Below are 12142 nucleotides of genomic sequence, written 5' to 3'. Positions count from 1 at the left end.
GAAGGCAAAAATATAATTCCCTTTTCCTGGGAAATTACAAACCCGGGAAAATTGGACGCCTAACACAAAGAGGGATTTTTGTTATAAAAATGGAGTTTTGTGAAAAATAAATATTAAAAATGTGATTTTTAGAGCGTAACTTTTTTTCAAAATAGTCCTAACAATAACCTACAACTCGTCAATTACAAAAAATTCCTTCAATTCCTTCTCGAGATACACTTTTCCATGGACAGTCCACAAATTTGTATGGAGACTTGTATGAAGAAATAAATTATGGAAAATGGCTTGTTTGGATGTAAAGAACCGACAAAGTTTCTAGCAAATAAAAAAATACAAAAATAAAATTAGGTACCTTTTTTTGCGACATTCTAAATAAAAGTTTTCCTGTCAAAACAAACCGTCTTTTGACCCATTGTAAGTTATTCACGAAAATTAATCTAAGAAAATGATCGAGCTATAGAAATAACTTGTATATTGGCGTTTAATTTAATCCGTCACCGTGCCTTCCGAGCAGCGAAGCTGTAGAAAAAGGCTCTAAATTGTTTAGGCAGAACTTTTTAACAAACTGTTCCAAACTAGAAAAACGGAAACCAAGATCGCTTGAAGTCCGCTGCACCCTGCTACCGTACAAAGAAGCTCCACAGTGCCGCAACGACGTAATCAACCGTTTTCCTAGCAGTCCGTTGGCACCGTCGTCAGGTAGGATGGACGGTTTTCGTTCTCGTCGTCGTCGTCGTTGGTGTTTGCCTGCCAGCATTAGTGCATAAATTTTCACTACGAATTTAATTCATTAGCGCTGCTTTTGGTCCTGCAAGAATTTCCAGGGATCTCCCAGGGGATCACTTCCAAGTGTGCACAAAGCGGCGGTGGTGCTTCTTTCGCACATATGAGGAAAGGGAAAGCCTCGTATTTTTGCTAGATTTGATGCAACTACAAAACGAGTAATAACATTGAGAATTTGTAAGTTTAGCTACTCAAATGCCCTAATAAAAATTAAATTTAAAATTAAAGGTTGGTTATAAACACAAAAACTACTCCATTTGTCGATATTCCTTCTTAATTCAATCCTTTTAAAAGATTTTTTTTTCAATGATGGTCTTTTCAACATCGACAAATATTTGACTCTCTATATTTGTCGATGTTGAAAAGACCATCATTGAAAATAAAATACATTAAAATACATTCAAAATTAGTTAATTCACAATTTTGTTGAGATCTGGTCAATAATAGTCCCTTTCTCCTAGCGTGACTACCAACGCCAGATCTGACCAGGCACTTGCACAGCATCCCAGAGTGGGAAACACCGCCACCGCTGCACCGGAATCTTCCCCAATTGTGACGAAAGAGAGCCATTGCGGTCCAGAGTCACGCGCGTTCGCTTCTCTTGGAAAATTCCTCGACTCAGCTTGGAGCTCCAAGCCGCCGCCAGTCTTTTGTCACTATCCCGAGAAATGAAATGTTCCCGGGGAAAAAGGGGCGCACGCGTTGAGGCGATATGCTTTTCGACGGAATTGCATTACTTCCACATAATTTGGCCAAAGGAATGGCGTGTGAGTTGTGGCAACTTCATTTGTGCAGTGACGACGAGCATGACGGGGACGATCGCTGATGCGTTTTCCTCCTCGCCTTTTGAAAGCTTGGGGAGATTTGGCAAATTGGGGGTATTTGCTCTCTGTAGTTCAGTGGTGATGAGAAAGCTTTTCTCTTCCAGGAATGGTGAATCATTTCTCGTTGAGCGGAAAATGACATGAAAGATGCATTTTGGCTGGGAAGATTCAATAGTTCGACTGTGGGGTTGATTTGCGGTGAGCTTTGCACGGTTGGTTGCACCCCCCCTTGACCACGGCCAGGGCCGAGGGACAAAAACTTTTTTAAATATTTGCATCGGCCTAATTTGAAAAAAAAAATCATAAAATTTATAGGCATTTCAGGCAACTTTTAATTCGTGCTTCGAATTCAGTTTAAATTGTGATATAAATTGATATTTGTAAACACCAAACAAGTATCAACAAACTTTAAGCAATATTCTGCTTTCAATATTTTTTCCTAAAATTTACATGTATTTTGTTAAAAAAGTTTATAAACTAGTTGACTAAATATAAACTTTGAGTCGTGTGGTGTTCGTGGGGGAGATCAGTAAGCGAATCGAAGCGCGAGAATCCGCGAGAAAGTGCTCAAAGTTTCTTGAATTCATTGAAAAAATGTGTCGCGTCGTAGCCTTGCGAGTTGGGTGTCGCAGTCGTGTGGTGTTCGTGGGGGAGATCAGTAGGCTAATCGAAGCGCGAGAATCCGCGAGAAAGTGCTAGAATATTCTTGATTTTATTGATAGAAGGCTTCGCGTCGTCATGTATATATTGTCTTTCTGTTGTTGAGCCGGTTATTCGCGGTCCGGACTGGGTAAATTCGTGGTGAAGTTTGTTACAAAGAAGTCGTGCGCGAAGAATTTCATGAAATCGATTGAAACAGTTCAACATTTCGTTTTGAAAGCCCTTCCCTTAGCTACGTGGCTCGGAAGGCACGCCGACGGTAAGAAGTAAAAAAAATACGGGATTGAGCATATTATTAAGTCCTGCTCATAGCGTCGAAACTCGGAAGGCAACGATTTTGTTTCACTTTCTGGTCATATCGTCTACCAAGATGAATCCTGACCTTCCCTTCCCTTCCCCTACTAACACAATTCCCCCACTTCCCGTGATGGTTGAAGGAGATGCTATGGATTCAACGGTCTCATGCGGTGTCAACAGGTATAGAGCGACAAACTCTGTGTCTGATGAGTCTGCAACTTCAACTATCGGACTAACATTCCTACCTTTGTTGAACTGCATCTCCTTGGGGGGGGGGGGGCGCCGGTATTGACATAAAGCAGAGATCTTCTGGGGTTATACAGTGAGGATGATTAGCTCCCACTACTCATCTGTTGGTTCATTGTGTAACTTCAGCTGATCCGTCAATAACGGAGTAGCAGCTTATTGGCAGTCAACCATGCTCATGCTCATGCTCATGACTAAATATAAACATTGATTTTTCATTTCTTAAAAACTATTTCAGCAACCTTATTGATGATACATTTGGCGTAAACATAAAATTTCAACACTTTAAATCTGATTTTAACAAGAAAAGCTTTGACTATCAAAGTCACCCCGGATTTCAAAATTAGAATTTATAACGCAACTATTTTTTTTTAAACACAATTGATACAACTTTTTTTCAAAAATAGAGCATCGACCATGTGTGGCCTACCCCAGTACATATTTTAAAAATAATAGTCTTGAGAAAAAGCTTACCAGTATTCAAAAAATAAAATGAAATCCTAACAATGTCCCTGATTAACGGTATTATATAATCAAAAACCTGTAATTTTTCAATATTTTTTTATTGATGTGGTGTCTTCGGCAAAGTTGTAGGTATTGATGAGGACTATTCAGAAAAAGATATGTACACTAAAAATGACATTTCCCTAAATCCGTTTTTTTCTATTTTTATTTTTTTTACATGTTTCAGTGGACGAAACCCCGCATCTTTTAAGCCATGCAGAAGTATGGACCAAAATGTTGTTGACGATTCACATATTTTCAGTGGTTTTTGGTAGTAAAAAATCTTGTACGCTGTATCTCAGCAATTAGTGGCCACGTTTTCAATGTTTCTTAGACGAAATTGTAAGAAATTTTCTAAACTTTTTCGAAAAAAATATTTTCAGGATGGACAATTATGGACACTATTTAAAAAAATAAAAAAATTGGAATTTTTCGGACAACACTAAATCAAAAATAACGTACTTTTCAATTGCAAATTTGATTTTACATAAAAATGAAGTAAAAAAAATAAGTAAATGAATTCATTTTTTACAAAAATAACTATTCTAAAAAAATATATAACTCAAGGGCAAAGTTTTGGTCCATGCTTCTGAATGGCTTAAAAATGGTTCTGAATGGCTTTAAAGATCGGGGTTTTTGTCCATAAAAAAACATATAAAAAAATAAAAAATCACAATATTACGGATTCTGGGAAATCGAATTTTTGTGAAAACAAAGTTAGGCCGTTGTAAATATTTTTTAAGTTTATGAATTTTTTGAAGTTTTGAAGTTTTATCTAAGACTAGATTTCAAAAATAAGTGAAATTTTGTGACAATTTGGCTTATTGAACCCGAGATATGATTTTAAACGCAGGAAAATGCATCAACCTTGTTTTTCCTTTAATATTTTGAAGTCTTTTGAAACAAAAATTGCTGCTCCTTGATTTTTTGGACCAGTTTTGAAGGGAAGAGGGGGCGACATAAACTTCAAAAAATATTCGCAACGGCCTTAATTGAAAAATCACCAAAAAAAATCCATACACCTAATTTTTGTTTTAATAGTCCTCATTAATACCTACAACTTTGACACATAACGTTTATGTATGAACAGCTGCCAAAATTGTGTGGAGTTTTGTAGGGGTGAACCAATGACACAAAATTGCTTTTTTGGTGATAGGAAAGACCCAAAGTTTGAGTCAAATAAAAAAAAAATTAAAAAATTGAAACTGGTCGAAATTGGCCGATTTCGTAAAATGTTTTAATTTAACATAATTTCTTAAATTGGAATTAAAGAAGATCAGAAGAAAATCACTTCGGATAATCTCATCTCGAAAAAAAAATCTTTTCTATTTTTATACAAATTTTTATACAAAATATTATAAAAAACATATGCTTTGAGTCCTTATTACATTCATTATTCCATCAAGTTTTATCATCGACAGTTGTCGACAGTTGAAGTAAATGTTCAACTATGTAATCGTGTACAAATTCTTTGTATGCATTAAACCGAATGTGATACGCAATAATTATTGATTGACATCTCAACAAAATTGCGAATATTTTTTTTTAACTATTTTAAAAATAAAATCATCACAAAATTCTATCATAGAAAAAATCTACTTTTCGCTTGAAGAAACTATTGCAAAGGGTGATTCCAAGTAAAAGTATACTGTTGCGTTTTACTGTTACTTGAAATAAAAAAAAGGCAAAAATGGACAAAATTGTTTTGGCAAAAAATCTATAATTTATTTCAGAATGTATATTTTATAAGCTCAACCACGACTTCTATACCGCGATCCACGCCCGAGCGGTTTCATCACGCACTTGCAACACGACGGCACCCGGAACGACTCCTTGTACGGCTGGTTCGTAACAGTGTCGATGGCCAGCAGCGTCCGGTAGTGGTACAGCTGCTTACACTCAGTCCGGTAGAACGACAACACGTGATCCAGCTTATGGCACGATCGCCCCCCGTTGGCACAGGTCTCGATGCGGACACCCTGCGTGTAGCTGGGCGTGTTGACGATCATCACCAGCCGCTTGTCCATGGTGTAGCCACTCTGCGGATGCACCAGCTTCTCCCGACTCTGGCACAGGAACTCGTCGTCGGACGTGTCGAACCGCTTGTCCAGGTGATCTCCGCTGTTTACGACGACGTCGTTTCCGAACACTTCGGCGAAGCGATGCTCATGACGGGCCACGATCGCGTTGACCAGCTGCTGGGGGTAGTCCAGTACGTTGGTACAAATCGGGAAGTCTGGGCCACAGTGTTCTAGTCGGACGGGACCCGTCGATGGTGGGTCGTTTGGGAAGTAGATGTCGCCGGTATTGTGCTGATTGGTGTCGTATGTACTGCGATGGTTAAGGCCGCTGAGCTTCAGGTTCTCCGGGGGCACATAGGTCATTGTACCGTTTGGGGTTTTGTAGACGTATGATTTGTTTGGGTCACGCACGGTATCTGAAGCTTGAAGAGGTCGCTTCCTGCGACTGTTGGATAAACCGACCAATGGTTTAACCCGCTGACGGACCATTGGGCGAGCGTTGGGAGCCGAATCCACTAGGTGGAGAATTGCAACCAAAATTAGCAATATTATCACTAGCTGTGTAATGTGAGCCATTCTGGAGCCTTGGATAGGTAACGGAATAACAGATATGTCACGATGCACTATGTTGAAGGTTTGTTTTACAACTGGTTTTCCCCACTTTAAATCGCTGCCTATTTATATTCTCTCTATTTTGAAGTACCTGTAACAGTTTCATTTTCTAAAATAGGTAAGCATTTATGAAATCTCACATAATCCCTTTAACCGTCGGTCCAGTACAGCGCACAGAATATCTGCACCCTTGAACCAGATTTGCAACGATGTGGTATTTGTTTACCTCATCCTGATGAAATTAATGCTGTTCTGGTGCAGCACAAATTAACATCATGTTTGCGTCCGGAAACCTCTCGACGGACTCTCACACACGCCGGCGGTTGATCCGCACTTGACCCGGCCTGCACTTGTGCGGGACGAGCACCAGGGCAAGGCAAACATTGCGTTGCCAGCATGCCGAAGGATAACGGGTCTCTTACGGGTTCACCTTGTGGGTTAGTGCTTTCTGTGCAAAGATTGAAGACGGCCGCTCTGAGCCATGTTGATTTTGTTACTGTCGGGTGTTTATAGTAAGAATTATCCAATTACTGTTTCTTCATTCGAGCATAATAGTTTTTTACAATTTTTTTCGTTTTCAATCATAGATAAGCGCTGAACTGACTTCGAACAATGAATTTTATACATTACATATGTATATTAAAGTTTCTTTTAATATATGTTTGAAACATCAAAAAAAATCAAACCATCCACATTAACGACTCCGGGTCTTTTTTGTGGTCTCTTTTGCAAATTTCTGCTCGAACCTAGGAGTCCGAAGGCTTGAATGGGGAGAGCACCAAAACCTCTTTCTACTCCAAGGAACTTTCCACCCCAGTGTTTGAACTGACGACCTTTGAATCATATTTTTTTTAATATTCTGACAAAATGTTTATTTTTTCATGAACTTTATTAAAGATACCAATTAAATTTAGATAATTTAATATTTTGAAAACAAAAAAGCATTTTTATAACATTAAAGGAGCAATCGATATTTCTAGAAAATACATTTTTTAAATAACAATATAGTCTAATAAATTGATACTAAGATAGCCCTCTTGAAAAAAATATTAAGATAGCCTTCTGTTATTTACCTAAGAAGTATATTTTGGCGTCATCCATAGTGAATCATTTAAGCTGTTTCCGTCATCAATGTTTTGGAAACTTTGAGTGCTCTAAATGTATATTATGTCCAAAACCCTTAATAATCTCTTTAAAAAATTGATCCTTAATTTTCCTAATAAAAAAAACACTTTTTGAAAAATACAGTAAATAAGGATAACGTTTATAACGAGCTTAACCATGAAATATTATCGTTTTTTTTTTTCATAAAGAGAAATACGACTTAAATACAATCGAAAGGAAACCATACTAAGCCTTTTAGAAGAGTGTTCGAAATACCTCAAATGCATCGAAACTGTACATGGAAATTGTGTAGCTTACCCCAGTAAATGTTTTTTTAAATGTATATTGTGAAACAAATCTTACCGGTTGGAAAAATGAATTCCTACCAATTTCACCCCACAAAACAAAAAAACTTGACTTAGCAAAATCAATGCCAACAGAAATTTCATACTATGATTTAGTAAGAATTTGAACATTTTAGGAACAATAGATAAACCTCATAAGTTCATTTAAGATACAATAGCTAAACTCAATAGGCACACGGAAAAAATCACCGATTTTTACGTTAATTTTTTCACAAGATCTAGTTTCCCGAAGACCGTTTTCAAAATATAGCCACTTAAAGATTAATTTGAATTGAAAAAATCTCGATTTTCATTTATTATAAAAATACTTTAAAATCGTTAGATAATCCACCATTAGGTAGTTGGTGCCTTCCTCACATTTTGAGTGTAGTGCTAGGTACACAGAAAAAAAATCATGGTAATATTACATCTGGGAAGGGGTACATCTTTTATGTCAGAAAAAAGGTGTAGTTTTACCTCTTTTCTGGTGTAATGTCACTTTTTTAGTCTAAATTGAGGTAAAATTACATCATAAAAGAGGTTATATTCATTTTCCAAAATTATAGCTCCCAAATTTACATTATTTTTTACTGTGTAATGGTAATACTGAGACACAGACATTTGCTCAAAAATTGATTCTGAATCGATATGTATACATGAAGGTGGGTCTAGGAGGTCAAATTAAGAATTTCGTTTTTCGCGTGATTTTATAGCCTTTCCTCAGTAAGGTGAGGAAGGCAAAAAGTGAATTACAGTAAATACAAGCAAATTGAAGTTCTTTAAGTCTCATCTAAATTTTCCCCCATTTTCTAATGCCGATATCGCACCGCAACTTATAGGAAAATTTTCAATGTTAGAAAATGAAACATTTGTTAAACTTTATGATCTATTCGAAAAAACATATTATGAATATTTTGGAATCAAAACTAACATTTCAGGAGAACCAAACATTAAAAGTATGGCCAAAACGTTGCCGTTTTGTTTCTTATAACATTTAAAAAAGTTCTAAAAATAAAAAAAAATATTTTTTTTGTACGATAGTTTATTTTAAAAACAGAAAAAATAAGATAATTCCTCCAAATGTAACAAATTGTCAATTACTTACGTACCATTTTTGTCTGGGGACCATTCGTAAACCACGGTCACTTTTTGAAATCTCCGACCTTGCTCATATTCGAAAATAGCACAAATCCAGAATGTTCTTGTGTGTATATTTTTTTTTAGGAATTCTTCTCAAACACTTCTTTCTCAATATACTGAATTTTGATAATTTTGAATGGATTGGGAATAAAAAAAAACCAACTCTTTAATAGTGCCATTCTTGGGGAAAAAATCAAAACGTTTTGATTTGAGGGTGACGATCCCGCCAATTTCTCGGAAATTCCCGGGACCTGGGAGCTTAATTTTTTTTGGAAAAATCATTGATTTGTTGACACAAATTTAAAAGAATTATTACACATTTATAAATTGTTACAAATTTAAAATAATTTAGTCAAAATTGTTTAAAACAATGTTTGTTTAATATCGAAATTAAAATAACTTTGATAAAAAATATCTACTTGTTGATAAAGCTTTCCAAATCTGCTGGTACAAGTTTAATTGAATGGTTTTTTTGGGATTGTTCTAAATTTTCACTGTATGGGGTTTCCTGAGTTTAATGAATTTGTCTATATCTTAGTTGGTGGTGGTAAACAACAACTTGTTATTTAAGTATAATTTACAAAACATAAACAATAGTTGAAATATTAATATGCAGAATCGGGATTTTGGATATAAGTCAAATAAGAATCCTAAACAACATTTTGAAAGTTGTTTTTTCCTTCCCAAATGTTAATAAGCTGTAAAGAAATATTCACAGTTACAAGAAATACTGAACTGAAATGAACAAAAGGCTTTACTAAACATTACAAAAATACCGGAGTTTTACTTAAACATTAATGGATTTTTGGTGCCAGTTCGAAGCTCAAAATTAAACACCTCCAAATTTCGAAATTACCTTGAAGGAATGAAGTCTACTTATTTTGCCAACTTTTTAATTTCTGGGCTGTGACTTTGATAATTTGGGCTCCTCAACTTATTTACAAGATTGATTTTACACTTTCAGAATTTGCAAATTAAAGAAGCATGGGGAATTGAACTTAAAAATGTTTTTACGTTTGTTTTTTTTTGCCTATGGAATTCAACTTTTCTTTTGTCACTGATTGGACTTTTTTATTTTATTTTGCCTCAATATTTATGAGTATCGAAATTCCCGGGAGTCTCAACAAAATTTCCCGCTCATCACTTTCTAATTTTGATGATTTGATATTGATTGAAAATTGAAACACGTTTTTTAAGTACTACCCATTTAGAAACAGCGTTGAGTTGAACAATGTTTCCTGAAAAAAACACGTTTCAATATCATCTGTCAGTGCCTCTAAAACAATGTGAAGCACTGCGATGATCTAGTGCCACTTTCCGAACAATGCCTAGCCCGCATAGGCAAGTAGCGATATTAAAATTTTAATTGGATTTTTTTTCCAACCACGTGAAAATAAAACACTAAAATTAATTTTAATTTTGAGCTTAGAAGCGAAACCTCCCCCCGTAAAGGTTCATAATCTTAATTAAAAACTCATCACACCGCTCTCACAGCCGAGTTCCCTCACTCTTTCTCCAAGCCGTTTTGCACACATTTTCATCAACCCCGATGTAGAACCCTGACCGCGTGTCGAATCAAGGTTAAGTGTGTACCTTGGCCCTCCTGAGAAAACATTCAGCTGCCGCGGGGATGATGGCATCCACATTATTCCGAAATCTTCCCTCCCTCTCCCCTCCCCTCCCCACTCCAGCATCGAAAGCGCAAAGTCAATTTCTTAGCGAATGACGATCTGTTCTCTCGGGCTGGCAGGATTCCAATTTTCGTTAATGCAGCTCAACCACCTTTTCAGTGAAAGATTTTCTTTTTCTTTTTATTTCACTCTTTCTCTTTTTACGGTGTAGGATATGCACATGTTGAGAAGGTATATATATGTGTGTGTGTTTGTGCAGGGCTGTACGTATGCACCATTGCGCACCATTATACTTATGGAAAGTATCAAGTGGCCCAGTTCTTTCCAAAATAGCATCATAAAATTCAATGGAAAAAAAGGAGGTCACCTCACACACGCGCACACACTTTGGAAGATTGGTAAAGCCGAACAAAAGTTAGTGGAACATTTTTTGTTGTTGTGTGTGTGATAATTTAATTTTTTTGCAACTCAGATCAATTTTTTTCTGTAGCACATTCAATTTTCAACGCAAGGATATGAAGCTAATCCAGGAAAGCTCACTCCAACGAACGAAATCGGATTGATTTGGGCTTTGCAACATCAAAATGAAAAATTCTAGTGGCCGTTGAAAAATTCCAAGCAGTGTTGGTTCACTTAGCGTTACATGAGTTACAATGTTTAAGTTAAAAATAAAATTAAATTGACTATGATTGAAGTCTTTCAAAACAGACCCGTCGGCGAGCCCTCCGAGCTACGATACTATGGGAAGGTCTTTCTAATTAGCACACCAAAACATTCGCGCAAAGATATTTAAATACTAAAATTAATGTAATTTTGCACCACGATTACCCAGACGACTTCAACCGCCAGCGTACCTTTCGATCAACGATGATATAGAAAGAACTTTTTTAACAGTAATTTAATCACTTTGAACACTTGAACCTATTTCAATGCAACAAATCACACGACGTCGTGCCTCCTGATCAACGATGATGTAGGAAGGACTTGGGCAAGCTAAGCAGGATGATACACGAAACAAAATTCTATTCTTTTCACACACAGTGCCACACAATTGACCGCGCGTTACCACCCAACAAATTGAACTCAGTAAATTATGAGCTACCTCCATTCTCTACAGTTTCAACATTTTTTATTTTGTATTTCTTCACAGAAAAAAATAATGTAAATTTGGAAGCTTAAATTTTGGAAGGTTGAATATTACCTCTTTTATGATGTAATTTTAACTCAATTTAGACAGAAAAAGTGACATTACACCAGAAAAGTGGTAAAATTACACATTTCCAGAGGTAAAATTACACCTTTTTTTCTGACATAAAAGATGTACCCCTTCCCAGATGTAATATTACCATGATTTTTTTTCTGTGTTGATTAGGATGAAACTTTTTGGATGCATTTTTCAATGTCAAAAGGAGCCACTTTGCATCATCAGTTTTTCCATGTAAGCTTTTTGGGCTGGTCATACAAAATGGTGTGAATATTTGAAGAATTGTACCTTGAGAAGGAATTTTCTGATCGATTTGGTGTCTTCGGCAAAGTTGTAGGTTGAAATATAACTGCAACTGTATAATTAAAAAAAGAGCCCTCTGAGGAGAAATTTCCCGATTTAATTATTTGACGTTTTATCAAAAGTTGAATAAATTCCCAAACACATATTATCTTTTTTTCGCATTTTGTATTATGTTTAAAAGGACAAAAAGGGATTTTGTGGGCTAGAATCACGGTCATACAAACACTAAAATAGTGTTTATTAGATTCAAAATCAAAAATGCAATAAAAAAATAAAACATTGGTCATATTCACGTTAAAAAATATTCTTATTCAATGTTCTCTTTTTTGTTAATTTAAAATTAATTCATGAAAAAAAGCATCCCTGCAAATAACATATTCAAGAAGTTGCAAAAAAAAAACAATCCATCATTTTTATTTTTTGTTTTTTTTTCGTAAAACTACTGGTTGCTGAGATACCGCCTCCAAAA

At 35.8% G+C, this 12142-nt stretch overlaps 1 protein-coding gene across 1 annotated transcript in view; it reads right to left on the bottom strand.

The window, feature by feature from the left end:
* The window catches only part of LOC120421436 (protein spaetzle-like), a 30248-nt gene extending 24550 nt beyond the window's left edge, over nt 1–5698 (bottom strand). Inside the window, exon 1 of the mRNA XM_039584644.1 lies at nt 5085–5698. Within this exon, the coding sequence (XP_039440578.1) occupies nt 5085–5698 (614 nt within the window). The remainder of the gene's footprint in view (nt 1–5084) is intronic.
* Nucleotides 5699–12142: the final 6444 nt, after the last annotated feature.

Source organism: Culex pipiens, chromosome 3 (assembly GCF_016801865.2).
Source record: "Culex pipiens pallens isolate TS chromosome 3, TS_CPP_V2, whole genome shotgun sequence".
NCBI lineage: Eukaryota > Metazoa > Arthropoda > Insecta > Diptera > Culicidae > Culex > Culex pipiens.
Note: the sequence above shows the minus strand (reverse complement) of the source record. Positions and strands in the feature narration are given on the sequence as shown.